Here is a 20,725-nt window from a genome sequence, read left to right on the forward strand (position 1 = left end):
GTGGAAATGTTCAGTGCCAGAGGGCATAGCTTTATGGTGAGAGGGGGAATGTAGAAAGGAGATTTATGAGGTAAGTTTGTTTACATAACTGATGGTAGGTGCCTGGAACTTAACATTTAAGAAGCATTTAGACACACATGAACAGGCAGGAAATGGAGGGATATGGACCTTACCCAGGCATAAGAGATTAGATTGGCATCATGATTGGCGCAGACATTGTGGGCCGAAGGGCCTATTCCTGTGTTGTATGTCCAAGGATTGTTGGCCAGTGATGCTCACATTCTGTAAATTAATGAAGACGACTTGGGAGTCTGTGTACATGGATTATTAAAATGCTGCGGAAAAATGCATTAAATAATCACAGGGTCATGGGTTATTTGCCTTGCCATCTACAACACGGGATGGTTTGGTTCAGATGTACAAAGCTCTGTTTGGACACACCAGGAGTACTGTCAGTACTCGAATCTTTTTGAGAAGGGCACATCCGGCTTCAGGGAACTGCAATGTAAATTTATCCGGAATAAATCTCTTCAAAGGTTACATTAAAGAAGAGATTAGAAAACAAAGCTAGTGTTATTTTCTCTGTAAGTTGTAAGGTTTATTGTTGACTTAATCAAAGTTTTCCAGAGGCTGAGAGGAACCAAAACACACCAAACATTGCAAAAGGGTGTGGGCACCACTTTTAAAAATAAGCCCGGCATTTAAGTGTAAATGCAAAATACTAAAGACCCCAGAAATGTGAACCCCCCAACACCCCCGAAAATACTGGAGGTAGCAGGGGGTCAGGCAGCAGCCGGGGGGGGGGGGGGGGGAGACCTGGAGTTACAGCCCCAGGTGGAGAACCTTACACTGGAAGTGGAGTTTTGATGAGTTTATCGACCTAAAGCGATAACTGCGTGTTGCCCTCTATATGTGCGGTCAGTCATCAGACACATTTCCAGCACCTCCTGCGTTAGAAAGGTTTTGCAGACGAGGTGAGTCTCGGTGCTCACAGCTTCACCTGCATCAGAGGCCACAGCGCCGATAGGACGGGCGCTGCCGGTGCAACGTGGTGAGCGGCAGGACCCGGCGGACTCCAACGCCCGGTGGATCACGTGGTTCCTGTGGGCCGCTGGGATCGGGATTGAGGCGGCGGGAGGAGGATGTGAGGGAGGCCGGAGGCCGGGAGCGGAGCCGGGGGACGGGCCGGGAGCGGAGCCGGGGCACGGGGGCCGGGAGCGGGGACCGCGGCGCCCACATGCCGCCTGACAACACGCGCCAGCGCCGATTACAGGTAACGGGCCGCAGCCGGAGGGGCTGTCCGGGCCCGGGTACTCGGGGCAGCCGGGGTGAGGTGGGGCCGGCCCGGGGCCCGGGGCCCGGAGAGGGCGGGGGTTTGGCTGTGCCGGTGGTGGTGTGTGGAGGGGGGGGGGGGTGCTCCCGCCCCCGCCGCCCCCGCCCCCGCCCCCCAGGGCAGGCCCCCCACCGCGTGCGCCGGAGACCGGCCGGCGGGTGCAGCAGAGAGGCGGCTGCCCCGGGACCCGGCACTGGGAGGCAGGGCCCCCCCCCCGCAACACTCGGGGCTTCCCCCCCCCCCCCCGCAACACTCGGGGCTTCCCCCCCCCCCGCAACACTCGGGGCTTCCCCCCCCCCCCCCGGCAACACTCGGGGCTCCCCCCCCCGGCAACACTCGGGGCTCCCCCCCCCCCCCCGGCAACACTCGGGGCCCCCCCCCCCCGCAACACTCGGGGCCCCCCCCCCCGGCAACACTCGGGGCTCCCCCCCCCCCCGGCAACACTCGGGGCTCCCCCCCCCGGCAACCCTCGGGGCTCCCCCCCCCCCCGGCAACACTCGGGGCTCCCCCCCCCCGGCAACACTCGGGGCTCCCCCCCCCCGGCAACACTCGGGGCTCCCCCCCCCCTCGCAACACTCGGGGCTCCCCCCCCCTCGCAACACTCGGGGCTCCCCCCCCCCTCGCAACACTCGGGCTCCCCCCCCCCCTCGCAACACTCGGGCTCCCCCCCCCCTCGCAACACTCGGGGCTCCCCCCCCCCCTCGCAACACTCGGGGCTCCCCCCCCCCCTCGCAACACTCGGGGCTCCCCCCCCCCCCTCGCAACACTCGGGGCTCCCCCCCCCCCTCGCAACACTCGGGGCTCCCCCCCCCCCTCGCAACACTCGGGGCTCCCCCCCCCCCTCGCAACACTCGGGGCTCCCCCCCCCCTCGCAACACTCGGGGCTCCCCCCCCCCCTCGCAACACTCGGGGCTCCCCCCCCCCCTCGCAACACTCGGGGCTCCCCCCCCCCCTCGCAACACTCGGGGCTCCCCCCCCCCTCGCAACACTCGGGCTTTCCCCCCCCCCCGCAACACTCGGGGCTTCCCTGCGCTCTCCCCCCCTCCGCACCCGGGGCTCCCTCCCCTCCCCTCCCTCCCACCCCTCCGCACCCGGGGCTCCCCTCCCCTCCCCTCCCCTCCTCCCCCCTCCGCACCCGGGCTCCCCTCCCCTCCCTCCCCCCCTCCGCACCCGGGGCTCCCCTCCCCTCCCCTCCCCTCCCTCCCCCCCTCCGCACCCGGGCTCCCCTCCCCTCCCCTCCCCTCCCTCCCCCCCTCCGCACCCGGGCTCCCCTCCCCTCCCCTCCCTCCCCCCCCTCCGCACCCGGGCTTCCCCTCCCCTCCCCTCCCTCCCCCCCTCCGCACCCGGGGCTCCCCTCCCCTCCCCTCCCTCCCCCCCTCCGCACCCGGGGCTCCCCTCCCCTCCCCTCCTCCCCCCCTCCGCACCCGGGGCTCCCCTCCCCTCCCCTCCCTCCCCCCTCCGCACCCGGGGCTCCCCTCCCCTCCCCTCCCTCCCCCCCTCCGCACCCGGGGCTCCCCTCCCCTCCCCTCCCTCCCCCCCTCCGCACCCGGGGCTCCCCTCCCTCCCCCCCTCCGCACCCGGGGCTCCCCTCCCCTCCCCTCCCTCCCCCCCTCCGCACCCGGGGCTCCCCTCCCCTCCCTCCCCCCCTCCGCACCCGGGGCTCCCCTCCCCTCCCTCCCCCCCTCCGCACTCCGGGCTCCCCTCCCCTCCCCTCCCTCCCCCCCTCCGCACCCGGGGCTCCCCTCCCCTCCCCTCCCTCCCCCCCTCCGCACCCGGGGCTCCCCTCCCCTCCCCTCCCTCCCCCCCCTCCGCACCCGGGGCTCCCCTCCCCTCCCCTCCCTCCCCCCCCTCCGCACCCGGGGCTCCCCTCCCCTCCCCCTCCCTCCCCCCCTCCGCACCCGGGGCTCCCCTCCCCTCCCCTCCCTCCCCCCCTCCGCACCCGGGGCTCCCCTCCCCTCCCCTCCCTCCCCCCCTCCGCACCCGGGGCTCCCCTCCCCTCCCCTCCCTCCCCCCCCTCCGCACCCGGGCTCCCCTCCCCTCCCCTCCCTCCCCCCCTCCGCACCCGGGGCTCCCCTCCCTCCCCCCCTCCGCACCCGGGGCTCCCCTCCCCTCCCCTCCCTCCCCCCCTCCGCACCCGGGGCTCCCCTCCCCTCCCTCCCCCCCTCCGCACCCGGGGCTCCCCTCCCCTCCCTCCCCCCCTCCGCACCCGGGGCTCCCCTCCCCTCCCCTCCCTCCCCCCTCCGCACCCGGGCTCCCCTCCCCTCCCCTCCCTCCCCCCCTCCGCACCCGGGGCTCCCTCCCCTCCCCTCCCTCCCCCCCTCCGCACCCGGGGCTCCCCTCCCCTCCCCTCCCTCCCCCCCCTCCGCACCCGGGCTCCCCTCCCCTCCCCTCCCTCCCCCCTCCGCACCCGGGCTCCCCTCCCCTCCCCTCCCTCCCCCCCTCCGCACCCGGGGCTTCCCCTCCCCTCCCCTCCCCTCCCCTCCCTCCCCCCCCTCCGCACCCGGGGCTCCCCTCCCTCCCCTCCCTCCCCCCCCTCCCCTCCCCTCCCTCCCCCCCTCCGCACCCGGGGCTCCCCTCCCCTCCCCTCCCCCCCCCCCCTCCGCACCCGGGGCTCCCCTCCCCTCCCCTCCCCCCCCCCCTCCGCACCCGGGGCTCCCCTCCCCTCCCCTCCCCCCCCCCCCTCCGCACCCGGGGCTCCCCTCCCCTCCCCTCCCCCCCCACTCCGCACCCGGGGCTCCCCTGCCCTCCCCTCCCCCCCCCCCCCCCTCCGCACCCGGGGCTCCCCTGCCCTCCCCTCCCCCCCCCCCTCCGCACCCGGGGCTCCCCTGCCCTCCCCTCCCCCCCCCCCCCTCCGCACCCGGGGCTCCCCTGCCCTCCCCTCCCCCCTCCCCCCCCCCCCCCCCCTCCGCACCCGGGGCTCCCTGCCCTCCCCTCCCCCCCCGCCCCCCCTCCGCACCCGGGGCTCCCCTGCCCTCCCCCTCCCCCCGCCCCTCCGCACCCGGGGCTCCCCTGCCCTCCCCTCCCCCGCCCCTCCGCACCCGGGGCTCCCCTGCCCTCCCCTCCCCCCCCGCCCCTCCGCACCCGGGGCTCCCCTGCCCTCCCCTCCCCCCGCCCCCTCCGCACCCGGGGCTCCCCTGCCCTCCCCTCCCCCGCCCCTCCGCACCCGGGGCTCCCCTGCCTCCCCCTCCCCCGCCCCCTCCGCACCCGGGGCTCCCCTGCCCTCCCCTCCCCCCCCCCCCCCCCCCTCCGCACCCGGGGCTCCCCTGCCCTCCCCTCCCCCCCCCCCCCTCCCCGCACCCGGGGCTCCCCTGCCCTCCCCTCCCCCCCCCCCTCCCGCACCCGGGGCTCCCCTGCCCTCCCCTCCCCCCCCCCCCCTCCGCACCCGGGGCTCCCCTGCCTCCCCTCCCCCCCCCCCCCTCCGCACCCGGGGCTTCCCCTGCCCTCCCCTCCCCCCCCCCCCCTCCGCACCCGGGGCTCCCCTGCCCTCCCCTCCCCCCCCCCCCCTCCGCACCCGGGGCTCCACCCTCCCCTCCCCCCCCCCCCTCCGCACCCGGGGCTCCCCTGCCCTCCCCTCCCCCCCCCCCCCTCCGCACCCGGGGCTCCCCTGCCCTCCCCTCCCCTCCCCCTCCGCACCCGGGACTCCCCTCCTCTCCCTCCACACCCATGGCTCCCCTCCCCTCCCCTCACCCCCACCTCCCTCCACACCCGGGACTGTGGGCTCCGTCCCCAGCTCAGAGAGGCGGGGGTGACACCTCCTCCTCCAGAGCGTGAACCCAGCACATTAAAACTTCGGTGCGATTTGTGCGGTACATCACCCAGTGAAGGCTTAAACTGCTCTCAGCAGTCCCTTGCCCCGCTTTGGGGTAAAAGAGCTGGGGTTCCAGCATCTTTATTTCTCTTGTGTTTGGGGATTCTGCCTGGTGTTTAGGACCACATCTCTCTCCTAACCAGCATCACTGAAATAAAATTACCGTTATCTCATTGCTGTTTTATTTCAGTGATGCTGATTCACGCCTGACAGTGTGCACAATTGCTCGTCTTGCACCGAATAATAGCCCCTACATTTCAAAAATAGTTAATAATAGTAAAGTAATTTGGGAAGTCGGGAAAGAAGCCTTGTTAATGGCAGTTTTATTTTGAAAGTTCAGTTCTGGTGGTATTTGTGATGGTGGCCCGATGATCATTATTTTTAGTATTGGCCTTTGGTTAAGTTTTGATTTTGCACAAGTGTTGCAGCTTAGATTGAAAACACGAGGGTAGTGAACATGATGTCCCTCCAGCTTGTGGGGTCATTGCTGAGTTCTAATTCCCATCTTTACCCAATGAAATTAATACATTCCCCTTCCTTTAATGATAACCTTAAGCTTTATGCTTCATGGATTTCAGCGTGGCCTGCTGTTAGGGTTATGTTTACCTTTTCATTGTATGTTGCTTATAATTCATTGGCTATGTTAAATAGCTGTGTGTGAATGCTTTAGATAACATTTGTCGTAAGGTTGATGTGTAAACTTTGGGAAGACAAAACATTTAATTTTTAGGTAATAATGTAATTGAGGTGATTCAAATGATTGTATCTGCTATTTTGACCTTTCAATTTGTTGGATAATCATTTGCAGCCATCTATCCATTATTACTAGCAGATATCCAGTAGCATTTAGAGGTTGACAGTGTCTTTTTCTAATTTATTTATTTTTGCAATCTGGGCATTGGCAAAGCCAGCATTTATTGCCCAACCCTAAATGCCCTTGAGAAGTTGGTGGTGAGTTGCTTCCTTGAACCACAGAAGTCCTGCCAGTAAGGTACTTCCACAGCACTGTTGGATGCTTAGTTCCAGGACTTTGCCAGTTCTTTGTCATCCTAGTTCAATGCACTTCCAAATCTGTGTGTGACTTGGAGGTAATATGCAGGTGGTGATGTTACCATGCACCTGCACACTTGTCCTTGGTGGTAGAAGTCATGGGTTTGGGATATGTTATCAGAGAAGCATTTTGTAGATGACAAACACTGTAGCCATTGTGCAATGGGGGTGTAGAGAATGCATGTTTAGGTTGGTAGATGCGATGCCAGACAAGCAGCTATGTCCTAGATGGTGTTAGGCATCTTGAGAGTTGTTGGTGCCGTGCTCGTTCAGGCAAGTGGGGAATATTCCATCAAGCTCCAGAATGGGTCTTGTACGTGGTGGAAAGGCCTTTGGGTGTTAGAAGGTGAGTCAACAATGACCCTGAGGAGGGTGGTAATGGGGGACTTGGTAATGGTAATGTTATTGAATAAGTGGTTAGACTCTCTCTGGTTGGAGATGGTCAGTGCCTGGCACTTAAGTGTCAAATAACATTTGCACAAAAATGCCTGATGTTGCCTGGTCCTTGCTGCAGGTAGGCATGGGTGGCTTCATTTTCTGAGAAATTGTGAATGGATTTGAACATTGAACAATCATCAGTGAACACCACTTCTGTAGCAGAAACTGTAACACATAATTTTGATTAACAATACAGGAACAAGAGTAGACAATTCTACTCCTTGCCTCTGTTCCATGTTCAGCCGTGAAAATTTAAATTGACCCAGCATCTGCAATGTCTTGGAAAGAGAATTTCATATTTCCACTGTCCTTGCATTTTGCTTGCAACCCTACCGTCATAGGATATAATTTCTTTCTTTTTACCTAAACTATTATCTTGTAATCATTTACAAACTTTTGATTAGATCTCCCCTCGACCTTCTGAACACAAGGAATCTAACCCATGTTTATCCAATTGGTCTTGGATTTGCTCTGGTGAATTTGCACGATATCCCCTCTAAGGCTGAAATCTCTTCCAGAGGTTTGCAGTTGAGAACTGAATGTAGCAGTCTATGTATTGTTGTGTGCAATTGAAACATACTGACCTACTATGTCATCCAAGAGGCCATTCAGCCCATTGGGTCCATGTTGGCTCTTAGCTAGGAAATCTTATCAGTACCCTTCCCCCTTTTCCTTGCTCCTGTAACCCTGCAAGTTACTCTCTCTCTTTCACGTTCATCAACATTCCTTGCTTCAGTTTTCATTCGCCTACACTAAAGGATAGTTTATAATAGCCAATAAACATACCAGTGTGTCTATGAGATGTACACAAAACCAGAGCACCTGGTAGAAGTCCATGCAGTCACAGGGAGAACGTGCAAACTCCACACAGGTAGTGCTCAAGGTCAGTGTTGAACCAGGTCATTGGATCTGTGAGTCAGCAGCGTTAAATGCTGTGCCTCCATGCTGCCTTTGAAGGAGCACTTTCTGCTCTTTGCATTTCTGTCACATTGAGTTAAAAAAACAATATTTCATCACCGTTTTTGGTTCATGTTTTATTTTGCCGCACTAGCTTTTTGTCATTTATGTCCTGAAGCATACATATCCTTTTGCTCCTAACCTGTTGCATTTAGAAGTTAGGATCTATGATTCTGTTTATCTGGGCACTTGATGAATAGAATAGAAAGCTGAGGCCCTGTACAACAGCCTCCACTTCATATAGCCCCTTTACTGCACTAAAATGTCCAAAGGCACTTTGCAGGAGCTTAATTGAGCAAAATTTGACACGATGATTCACAAAGAGATGGTCAAAACCTGGATGTTTTAAGTTTAAGTCATGTAACACAGAAACAGGCTCTTCAGCCCACTGTGTCAACTCCAACTATCAAATGTCCATTTGTACAGATCATATTTTCCAGCACTTGGCTCCTAGTCTGCTACTTCTCGGCAATTGAAGTGCTTGTCTAGATACTTAAATGTTGTGAGGACCTCTGCCTTCACCACCCCTTCAGGCATTGCATTCCAGATTCCAACCACCCTCTCAATAGAAAAAAGTTTCCTCAAATCCTCTTTAAACCTCTTACCCCTTACCTTAAACCTGTGCCCTCTGATTTTATACACCTTCACTTTAGGGAGAATGGGGGGGAAATATCTCGCTATCTATGATCCTCAATTTTCGATACCTTAATCAGGCCCCTTCTCAGCCTCCTCCACTCCAAGGAAAATACACTTAGTTTATCCATCTCTCGCATCACTGATATGTTCCATCCCAGGCAATAGCCTAGTCAATCTCCTCTGCACCCTCTTCAGTGCAATCACATCCTTCCTACAGTGTGGCGATCAGAACTGTATGCAGTATCCAAGTATGTTTATATAGTTGTACCATAATCTCCTTGATATTATAATCTAAATCCTGGACAATGAAGGCAAGTGTCCCATATGCTTTCTTAGCCACCTTCACCTTCAGGTATTCTTGGGCTTCTCAATACTCTTTAGGGTCCTAATATTTATTGTGTATGTCCTAGTCTTAAGAATTCTCTCAAAGTGCATCACCTCGCATTTATCAGGATTAAATTCCATTCCATTCTATTTTACCATCTTAAAGAAAAGTAGAGAGATTTAAAAAGGTTCAGGTATTTAATTCCAGAACTAAGGGTTTTGGTAATTGAAGCTGTAGATGCCCATGATGGAATAATCAAAACTGGGATCGTGCAAGAAACAAAACTTGAGGGACCACAATTATCTTGAAGAGTTGCAGAGCTGGCAAAGGTAACAGAGGCTGAGGCAAAAACAAATCTATGGGCATCTGGTCATTTTAAGTCACAAGAGTCATATGAAGTCCTGGTCATCCTTGTACTTGCTAATTAATTACTTGCCCCTAGTTAAGAACAGCTTTTTAAAAATTCTCTTGTTTTCAAAACCCTAACCCTCATCACTATCCGTGTAACCCCATCCAGCCCTAAAACCCTCTGAAATAAAAACAGTCTACCAATTCTGACCTCTTGGTTGTCCTTGAAAGTGATTAACCATTGCATAGCATTCACTTTAGTTCCTTCTGGATCCATCAATTCTTGCTGTGTGGGCGGCACGGTAGTGTAGCGGTTAGTGTAACACTATTACAGTGCCAGTGACCCAGGTTCAATTCCGCTGCTGTCTGCAAGGAGTTTGTACGTTCTCCCCGTGTCTGCGTGGGTTTCCTCCGGGTGCTCCGGTTTCCCCTCTCATTCCAAAGACATACAAGTTAGGAGCTGTGGGTGTGCTATGTTGGCGCCAGAAGAGTGGCGACACTTGCGGGCTGCCCCCAGCATGTTCTCAGTGACGCAAAAAGGCTAATTTCACTGTGTGTTTCGATGTTCATGTGACTAATAAAAATCTATTGAAACACTGAGTTGTTAGGAAGGGCATTTGGCATATTTTGGACAGGAAAGCATCTGGCCTATCCACCCTGACCCATGTATTTATAATGGCTTGTGTATTGAGATCAAGATAGTCCTGACCTAAAATGGCAAGTACTCTAATGGGAAGTAGGCAACTTTTTTTAAATAAGCCCAATTAAGCAGAAGAAAATTTGGAAAATTAACCTGTTGGGCTAAGTAGAGATTTTTGACAGTATTGGAATCCTTTTAATCTGGTCTAACTTTAAATTTAAAATTTAAATTAGTTGTAAAATGCCTTTGTGGTTTGAATTAGGCTAGCCTGATCATATTTTATGATAATGAGAGCAAGTAAATGAATTAATTTTAAATTCAAAAATAGGAATTGATGCGGCATATTCTGAGATTAATGTGTGATTAATTTGAAGGCTATCGTGAAATTCTGCAGCTTTTTACTTCCTGTATCTTGCAGGATGTTTCGTCGCTCAAGATTGAGTGTAAGACCCAATGTGAAACCTGGTGGAAGGGGTTCATCACAAACCTGCAAGGCGGATGACAAGGCTCTGACTTCAGACCAGCAACTAAATTCAGAAGGAAAATCTTCCAATGAGAATGAAGATTTTGAAATTCCGGCTGCTTCTGGGTCTTTCCCATCGACACCACTGCCCAATCCAGGTGTTGAACAAGAAGAGAGAGATGACCCAGATGAACAGCAGGAAAATGTTCCACTTAACAAGTTCGTATTGATTCTATTCAATATAGATCCAAAGCATTGTAATTCTAGTTATCACAGGACTTGTTCAAAAATAGTTCTCGTAATAATTAAGTTGTACCAACTGCAGATTGCTGGTTCAGTATCATTTTAATGTCTCAATATTTCTGAGTCAGTAGTAATTCTGGTTGATGATGTAGCATAGGGATGCATTTTTTGGTGTTGTGTTCATTGAATAAACAGGTTAGTCATAAGAAAAAGTATTTTCGTTAGCTAATCATCAAATTATAATTTTAAAAAGGGTCATCAATTTTTTTATGAAAAAAAAGTACTCAACCCTTAACATCCATGAATGTTTGGGAAGATCAGTGCACTTCATGGGAGAGCTCTGGATATAGATATATTGGTGTAGTGTCATATTTCTGTGCTTAATGACGGGAAATATGGTGCTAATGGGTACTGGTTTCTGAAGTTATTGTAGGTTTTATGGAGAAAAGGCCAGTTCTTAGTTACTGAATGTTATTGCCAAGGTTATGAACTTCTCTGGTAGCTCAGTTTATCAATTGAATAATTGGGACGTACAGATAGAGAAGGCTGCAGTAAACTACCGAGTTAGGACAGGGCAATTCTACAGATAGTGTAATTGGTTTCCTGCATCTCATTTAAGGAGATGTGACAATGGCATCATTTTTGTGGTGTGGTCTCACTGCCAGCTGTCACTCCTTACTTGAAGTTGATTGTCGGCATTTAAAGCTGTCATGTGTTTTAGATGCTTTTACTTATTCAAAGAAAAACATTCAAAAATGTTTGAGGTACCAAAATGTAATTTTTAAAAAATTCTTCATCTTGATTTAAGAACAATAAAATCAAGTATTGCTTTTCCTTTTGTATTGCCTCGATATCTTGTGTTTGGAATGATCTGTCTTCATGGCATGCAAACAAAGCTTTTCACTGTATCTTGGTACATGTGACAATAGTAAACTAATTACCTTAATATATTTAAATAATTAAAAACATTAAATAAAGCACAATTTTAAAAAATGTAACTTTTCCTTTATAGAGTCATAGTCACAGAGAACTACAACACAGAAGCAGGTCCTTCGGCCCATCTAGTCCATGCCAACCTGATCCTAGTCTGATCTACCTGCACCTGAACCATATCCCTCCAAACCCCTCCCATCCCATGTACCTATCCAAACTTTTCTTAAATGTTACAATTGAACCCACATATACCACTTCCGCTGGCAGCTCATTCCACACTCGCACCACCCTCTGAGTGAAGAAATTTCTCCTCAGATTCCCCTTAAATATTTCACTTTTCACCCTAAACCTATGACCTCTAGTTCTAGTCTCACCTAACCTTAGGGTGAATGTATGCCGGCTTTTCCCCCTATCTATACCCTTCATAATTTTGTGTACTTGTATAAGATCTTCCCTCATTATCCTGCATTCCAGGGAATAAAGTCCTAATCTATTCAACCTTTCCCTATAACTCGGGTCCTCAGGTCCCAGCAACATCCTTGTAAATTTTCTCTGCACCCTTTCAAGCTTATTAATATCTTTCTTGTAGGTAGGTGGCCAGAACTGCACACAATACTCTTAAATTCAGCCTCACCAATGTCTTGTATAACTTCAACATAACACCCCAATCCCTGTACTCAATGCCCTGATTTATGAAGGCCAAAGTGCTTCTTTGAATGTGGCATTGCAGGCTCTCTACCTGCGATGCTGCATTCAAGGAACTATGGACCTGTATTCCCAGGTCCCTTTGTTCTACTGCACACCTCAGAGCCCTACCATTCACTGTGAAATTCTTACCCTGGTTTGTCCTCCCAAAGTGCATCACCTCACACTTGTCTGCATTAAATTCCATCAGCCATCTTTCAGCCCATTTTCCTAGCTGGTCAAGATCATGCTGCAAGCTTTGATAGCCTTCTCGCTGTCCACTATGCTGCCAATTTTGGTGTCATCTGCAAATTTCTAACCCAGTTTACCAGATTATCATCTAAATCATTAACATAGATGATGATAAACAACAACGGACCCAGCATTGATCTCTGCAGCACACCACTAGTCACAGGCCTCCAGTCAGAGACAAACATCTACTGCCACTCACTGTCTTCTCCCACTAAGCCAATGTTGAATCCAACTGGTTACCTCATCTTGAAATCCAAGCGATTTAACCTTCTGGAGCAGCCTCCCATGTGGGACTTTGTCAAAGGCTTTGCTAAAGTCCGTGTAGACAACGTCCACCGCCTTTCCCTAATCAGCCTTCTTTACTTTCCTACTTGTGACCCTACAATTCTCATTGGAAATAAATGAGATGGATGCTGCACCATCTTTAACCTTGTACAGGATTTTAGCTAATTTTCTCAAGCATTTCTTTGGGATAACTCTGCCACTGTACTCCATCTGTAGAAGTTCTGGGTTGCTGGCATTCACATGGCCAAATGTTGACCATTCCATTCAGAACTACCACCATTTGCAGCAAAGCCCAGGCCAGTATTTGTACTAGGATGCAGGGAGAATGCCATGCTCTCATTGTGTCATCTTGGGATCTTTAAATCACCAAATAAGATGGATGGACCTCGGGTTAGCATTTTTCCTTAAGGATAAATGTAGGTGTATGTCAGTGAATGTTATTGATAATATGAGCTTCCATGAGAAACCTATTTGCCTTTGATTGTCTTGGCTGGATTTGATTGTTCCCTCAACAGACCTGTCAGTATTCTTACCGAATTGGGAATGGGAGCCGTGACAAATGCTGATGTCCCCAAATCAGCATTTTTTGAAGCTATGGCTGCCTTAGCAGAGATGAAGAATTCAATGCAAATAGGAAAGTGAACTTTGGATCTCTTTGGGTCACTCATTATTCACAAGATAAACTTCCTCAGCCATGGTGGAGCATTTTGCGTGGGGCAGGTCATGCCGTACAAACTCGATTGAGTTTTTTTGAAGAGGTGATAAAGGAGCTTGTTGAGGACAAGGCAGTGGACGTTATCGACATTGACTTTAGGGAACGAGACGGTAGGTGACGGAAGTGTGTGTAGGGAAACACTTTGGATCTGGTGATCATAATTCCATTAGTTTCAAGGTAATTATGGAGACGGATGCGGTTGAGATTCTGAATTGGAGGAAGGCCAATCTTGATGGCATCAGAAGGGATCTGGCAGGCGTGGATTGGGATAGGCTGTTTTCTGGCAAAGAGATTCTTGGTAAGCGGGAGGCTTTCAAAAGTGAAGTATTCAGAGTACAGAATCTGAATGTTTCTGTTAGAATAGAAGGCAAGGCTAACAGTTTTAGGGAACCTTGGTTATCGAGGGATATTGAGGCCTTGGTAAACAAAAAGAAGATGGTGCGTATCAGATGTCAGAGGACGTGCTTTTAAGGTTAGGGGGGAGAGTTTTTTTATGCAGAGAGCGGTGGGTGCCTGGATTGGGTTACCGGGGTAGCAGTGGAAGCAGGCAGTTTGGTGGAGTTTAAGAGGCTTTTGGATGGACACATGAATATGAAGGGAATGGAGGGATGTGGATGATACACAGGAGGAGGACATTTAGTATAAATTGGCATCAAGATCTGCACAACATTGTGGGCCAAATGGCCTGTTCATTGCTGTTCTTATCTATGTTCTGCTTTTAAGAATGTCTGCACTTTTAATATGATTTTCACTTTGTGGGATGCAGACCATTTCTAAGGAAGGATGTACTGGCATTGGAGAGGGTCCAGAGGAGGTTTACAAGAATGATCCCAGAGATGAAAGGGTTAACATATGAAAGGGTTTCCAGTAGTGGGAGAGTCTAGGACCAGAGGGCACAGCCTCAGAATAGAAGTATGTCCTTTTAGAACAGAGGTGAGGAAGAATTTCTTTAGCTAGAGGGTGGTGAATCTGTGGAATTCATTGCCACAGACGGCTGTGGAGACCAAGTTACTGATTATATTTGAAGCAGAGTTTGATAGGTTCTTGATTAGTAAGGGTGTCAAAGGTTACGGGGAGAAGGCAGGAGAATGGGGTTGGGAGGGAAAAATAAATCAGCCATGACAGGAGTAGACTCGATGGGCTGAATGGCCTGATTCTGCTCCTATGTCTTATGGTCTTATTTGAGGATAATGTTTTGATTTTGTTAGGAATATTGTTGTTATTTGGTCAGCAATCTTTGCCAGCATACACAACTGCTGATGAGAAAACCATTCTTTTGCATTTCTTTCATTCTTGCACCTCAGTTTTTTTTTAAGTAGACCAATTGATTTCTGAAGTCCGTGAACAATTAAGCATTGTAAGATATAATTCTGCCTTCCCAATTTGCTACTCTTTTTGGTGCCCAAGTAGAATAGATTTTCATTGGCAAATGATCTTTAGATGTTGAAACATAAAATAGGAACAAAAGTAGGCCATTTGGCTTTTTATGCCTGGTCCATATTTCAATATTATCAAGGTAGATCTTCCATGACACTGTTTTCATCTCCCCATATCCAATATATCTGTCTCCTTCTTGATTATATTTAATGACTTGGTTTTTACTGCCTTCTATTGGCAGAGAACTCCCTAGGTTCACTGCCCATTAATTAAAGAAATTTCTCTGATCTGGTGTACCCCACATCCTGAGGCTGTGACTACAGGTTCTGGACTCTCTAGCCATCGGGAACATCCTCCCTGAATTTCCCCCATCAAGTCCTGTTGGAATTTTATAGGCTTCTACAATATCCACTCTCATTCTTCTGTCTGCCAGTGTATGTAGGCCTAACCAGTCAATCTCTCCTCGTATGTCAACTCTGCCTCCCAGGAATCAGTCCAGTGAGCTTTTGTTGCACATTGATAAGAAGGAAAGCTGGGGATTTGGGTCTTTGTTAAGACCTGAATCCCTAGCTTGGTATTGTCTCCAAGCTTGGACGTGCTACATACGTTCCTTATCCAAATCCTTGATGTACATTGTGAATGACTGGATCCCAGGTACTGATAACTCTCTATTCATTGCCTGCCACCCAGAAGTAGAACCATTTGTTCCTGTTCCCAGTTTCCTGTCCATTAATTTTCAATCCATGCCAATATTTTTGCCTGAATCCCATGTATTATGATTTCACATACTAACCACTTAAAAGTGGGATGCTATCAAAAGCAGCCTGAAAGTCCAATTACATCACATCCACTGGTTTTACCTTATCCATTCTACCTGTTATATCATCAAACTAATTTGACAAAAATTTTCAAAGAACATTTATAGGATTTTTCTTGCATGTTTGTCAGTTTTTCTGTGTATTCTATAAAATCAAAAGTTATTTAAAAGACACAAATTTGTTTTTATTTAAGGAATGAAAAAAATGAGAAGACTGGAGAGTCTGGAGGTCAAGGTAAACCATCTGTGGCACCTTTGCAAAGAAGGAAGCGCTTCTCTACCATGCCAAATTTGGCCAAACCAAGATCAACATCTTTGTCTACACAGCAGTCGACCAACCTAACAGCAAAATCTCCTCAGCAACAAAATCTATTAACTCCGGTGACCAATGTGGCATCCTTTCAAGATAATTCTCTTCCGTCACAGGCCACCACCACTGAGAAAACACTTCCTAAATCACCAGAGAAACGAAAACCATCTTCAGGACAACATATCAAATTGCCAGAAAAGAAGACCCCAATTCCTCAAGTACCACAATTCTCTCCTGTTAAAAACCCTCTGCACAAAGATTCAGCTGTAGGAGCCAGTTCTACCCGAGTGCCAATGACACGGAAGACATTGTCTTCGCCACTTAAGGAGAGGATTACACCCAGTAGTGCACCTGCAAAAGGGATTGTACCATCTCCTAGTGTCTCACCAGCACGTCCTAAGCCTGCAAAAGTTCCGTCTGACTTAGAAAGGCTCAGGAAAGCTCGAAAATTGCGGGAAATGCTGAAAGAGGAGTTGAAGAAAGAGACGGTAATTTTTATTATATATTGAGAGATTAATTCTGTTGTTGACAGTTATTTTTCTAGTAGCCAGTAAAAGTTTTATCTGATCAATTATTCAGGAGGCAAGAAATGAGCTATTTAGCTGTAAGCAATTACGATCAACTTTGAGAATGTAACCAACAGATGAGTTTAGAATGAATCAGTGGATACTGTATATCTGGATTTTAAAAGGCATTTGGTAAGATGCCACACTGCAGGTTGTCATGGGGTTAGAAGTCTTGCTTCAATGCAGACAGAGGATAAGGACAAAAAAAGTGGGGGGGCCACAGGAATCTGCTGTGTCCTCAGCTATCTATAATCTATATTAATTATGTAAATAAAGGAGAAAGCATAGTGTAAATAAAAGCTAAGTGGTATATAAGCTGCAAAGGGTTTGCAAGAGGTTAAATGAGTGGGCAAGAAAATGGCAATTAAAGGGCACCCTATGGGTACCTTTGAACATAGAACATTACAGCACAGTGCAGGCCCTTCGGCCCACAATGTTGTGCCAACATTTTATCCTGCTCTAAGATCCACTGCTCTACCTTCATTAATGTGCTTTGTCACATCCTCAAAGAATTCAATCAGGCTCGTGAGGCACGACCTGCCCCTCACAAAGCCATGCTGACTGTCCCTATGCTTCTCCAAATGCCCATAAATCCTGTCTCTAAGAATTTTCTTCAGTAATTTGCTCACCACTGAAGTAAGACTCACTGGTCTGTAATTCCTACTCCCTTTCTTAAACAAAGGAACAACATTTGCCACCCTCCATTCATCTGGCACTACTGTGGCCAGTGAGGATGCAAAGATCATCGCCAAAGGCACAGCAGTCTCTTCCCTCGCTTCCCGTAATAACCTTGGATATATCCCATCTGGCCCCGGTGACTTATCTATCCTGATGTTTTTCAAAAGTTCCAGCACATCCTCTTTCCTCATGTCAACATGCCCTAGTGTATCAGCCTGTTGTACACCATCCTCACAAACGTCAAGGTCTCTCTCTCTGCTGAATACTGAAGCAAAGTATTCATTAAGGACATGCCCTCCCTCTTCCAACTCCAGGCACATGTTTCCTCTTTTATCCCTGATCGGTCCTACCCTCACTCTAGTCATCCTCCTATTCTTCACATACATGTAGAATGCCTTGGGGTTTTCTTTGATCCTACTCGCCAAGGACTTCTCATGCCCCCTTCTAGCCCTCCTAAGTCCATTCTTAAACTCTCTCCAGACTACCTTGTAACTCTCCAGAGCCCTGTCTAATCTATGCTTTCTAAACCTTATGTAAGCTTCTTTCTTCCTCTTGACAAGCTATTCTACATCTCTTGTCAACCACGGTTCCTTCACTCTACCATCCTTACCCTGCCTCAATGGGACAAACCTATCCAGAACCCCATGCAAGTATTCCCTGAACAACCTCCACATTTCCACTGTGCACTTCCCCAAGGACATCCGTTCCCAATTTACGCTCCCAAGTTCGTGCCTAATAGCATCGTAATTCCCCCTCCCCCAGTTAAATACTTTCCCATATCGTCTGCTCCTATACCTCTCCAAGGCTATGGTAAAGGTCAAGGAGTTATGATCACTGTCTCCAAAATGTTCTCCCACCAAGAGATCTGAAACCTGATTAGGCTCATTGCCTAGTACCAGGTCCAGTATGGCCTCTCCTCTAGTCGGCCTGTCCACATACTGTGACAGGAATCCTTCCTGAACACACCTGACAAATTCTGCCCCATCTATCCCCTTTACACTAAGGAGGTGCCAATCAATATTAGGGAAGTTGAAATCACCCATGACAACAACCCTGTTATTTTTGCACCTCTCCAAAATCTGCCTCCCAATCTGCTCCTCAGTGTCTCTGCTGCTACTGGGGTGGTCTGTCGAATACTCCCAATAGAGTGATCGCTCCCTTCCTGTTTCTGACTTCCACCCACACTGACTCAGTAGACGATCCCTCCAGGACATCCTCCCTTTCTACAGCTGTGGCACTCTCCCTGATCAGCAAAGCCACTCCCCCACGTCTTTTACCTCCGTCCCTGTCCCTTATGAAACATCTAAATCCTGGAATATCCAGCAGCCATTCCTGCCCTTGTGACAGCCAAGTCTCTGTTATGGCCACCACGTCATAGTTCCACGTACTTACCCATGCTCTATCTTCATCACCCTTGTTCCTGATACTTCTTGCATTAAAGCAGACACACTTCAGCCCATCCAACTGACTGTAGTTTTGCCCTTTCAACTGCCTGTCCTTCCTCACAGTCTTTCTACACTCTGCACCTGCTTGTACACTAAATGCACCAACCTCTGACCTATCACTCTGGTTCCCATCCCCTTGCCAAATTAGCTTAAACCCTCCCCAACAGTTCTAGCAAACCTGCCCGCAAGAATATTGGTCCCCCTCCAGTTCAGGTGTAACCCATCCCTTTTGTACAGGTCAAACCTTCTCCAGAAGAGATCCCAATGTTCAACAAATCTGAAACCCTGTCCACTGCACCAATTTCTCAGCCACACATTCATCTGCCAAGTCAACCTATTCTGACTCTCACTGGTACGTGGCACAGGCAGCAATCCAGAGATTACTACCCTTGAGGTCCTGCTTTTCAGCTTCCTACCTAACTCCCTATATTCCCTCTTCAGGACCTCATCTGTTTTTCTACCTATATCATTGGTACCAATATGTACTACGACCTCTGGCTGTCCACCCTCCCCCCTCAGAATGCTGTGGACCTGATCCGAGACGTCCCTGACCCTGGCACCAGGGAGGCAACATACCATCCGGGAGTCCCTTTCACGTCCACAGAATCTCCTGTCTGCACCCCCCCCTCCTTCCTATGGAATCCCCTATCACTACCACTCTCCTCTTCTCCCCCCCCTTCTCTTCTGCACCATGACCAGGCTCAGTGCCAGAGACCTGGTCACTGCAGCTTTCCCCTGGTAGGTTGTCCTCCCCCAACAGTATCCAAAGTGGTATACCTGTTATTGAGGGGAACGGCCACAGGGGTACTCTGCACTACCTGCCTATTCTCCGTCCTTCTTCTGACAGTCACCCAGCTACCTGCCTCCTGCAGCTTCGGAGTGACTGCCTCCTTGTAGCTTTGACGGCGACTTCCAGAATTCTGAGTTTAATTGTGCACATGTGAATACAAGAAGCTGTTGTCTGGTTTACTTCTGTTCAGGTGAACATTTCTTACCTTTGCTGTTATTTTCTGTGCAAAATACAATCAAGTACATCTTGCATAATTAAAGCACCACACTACATTTGTTCTAGTGTGTGCAGTTCTGGTTGCCACATTACAGAAGGATGTGGAGGCCTTAGGAGAGGGTGCAAAGGAGCTCCACCAGGATGTTGATTGGATTAGAGAGTATTTGGAGAGGTTGGACAAACTTGGATTATTTTCTCTGGAGCATTGGAGGCTGAGGGACAGCCTGATAGAAATATATAAAATTATGGGAGGGTGGATATTCAGTCTTTTTCCCAGGGTGGAAATATCAAATATTGGAGGGCATAGGTTTAAGGTGAGAGGGGGAAAGTTTAAGGGAGATTTGTGAGGCAAGTTTTTTTTACACAGAGGGGTAGGTGCCTGGAACGTGCTGCCTGGGGAGGTGGTAAAAGCAGATACAATAGCAACATTCAAGAGGCATTTAGTGACATGAACAGGTAGGGGATGGAGGGGTATAGACCACATGCAGGCAGATGGAATTAATTTAAATTGACATTGTTGTCGGCACAGACATGATGGACCAAAGGGCCTGTCCCTGTGCTGTGCTGTGCTGTTCTACATTGTTCTGTATTGTATGGTCAAATATTTAACTTGTAGACCCACTAGGTTACATAGTAGGTGATATGGTGCACTTTGTATTTAAATGTATAATTACAACTTGACATCGGTTTACTTCCTTGCATATCTGTTTTAAGTATTACACACCAATGTTGTCATCCTTAACTGTTTTCTGATGATGATGCATTCTTAAACAAGTTGCCTTTTTTGGGGCTATTGTAGAAAGCTCACAGAGAAACGATTCCAATTTGGGAAACCAATAACCCACCAGAACGTACTAAAATGACAATGAGAGACTTCATCTACTACCTGCCTGATACAAATCCAATGCTGTAAGTGATCTAGTACTATTCTGAGTATTTTGTTTTATTTATTCAGTTTTTGTGATCTGATCATCACTGGTATGGCCAGAATTTATTGTCCATCTCTAATTATTTGTTCCCTGAGAATGTGATGCTGATAACTGAGTGGTGTATTAAGACATATGGTAATGTTTATTTTTAAATAGTTGATTATGTGGTGTGCATCTGGAGCCACATATAGACCATACTGAGTAAGGATAGCAGATTTCTTCTCCTGAATGACATATGAGAATCAGATGGGTTTCTACAGCAGTCTAGCAGTTTTGTGGTCATCATTACTAAGACTCGAGACACAAGAAACTACAGTTGCTGGAATCTGGACCAAGAAATGAACTACTGAAGGAATTCAACAGGTCAGGCAGCATCTGTAGAGGCAGAGGGATAGTCAACGTTTTGTGTCAAAACCCTGCATCGGAACTCCTCTGCCTATCCCAGTGCCTCCACAGATGCTGTCTGACCGCCGAGTTCCTCCAGCCA

General features: G+C 50.1%; 1 protein-coding gene across 1 annotated transcript in view; it reads left to right on the forward strand.

The window, feature by feature from the left end:
- The first annotated feature begins 1,117 nt into the window (after window positions 1–1,117).
- Window positions 1,118–20,725, forward strand: part of LOC127572945 (transcription factor TFIIIB component B'' homolog) — a 56,833-nt gene continuing 37,225 nt past the window's right edge. The window contains exons 1-4 of the mRNA XM_052020670.1: window positions 1,118–1,273; window positions 9,954–10,217; window positions 15,499–16,102; window positions 20,109–20,218. Coding sequence (XP_051876630.1) covers window positions 9,955–10,217; window positions 15,499–16,102; window positions 20,109–20,218 — 977 coding nt within the window. The 5' untranslated portion in view covers window positions 1,118–1,273; window position 9,954. The remainder of the gene's footprint in view (window positions 1,274–9,953; window positions 10,218–15,498; window positions 16,103–20,108; window positions 20,219–20,725) is intronic.

Source organism: Pristis pectinata, chromosome 7 (genome assembly GCF_009764475.1).
Source record: "Pristis pectinata isolate sPriPec2 chromosome 7, sPriPec2.1.pri, whole genome shotgun sequence".
Taxonomy (NCBI): Eukaryota; Metazoa; Chordata; class Chondrichthyes; order Rhinopristiformes; family Pristidae; genus Pristis; species Pristis pectinata.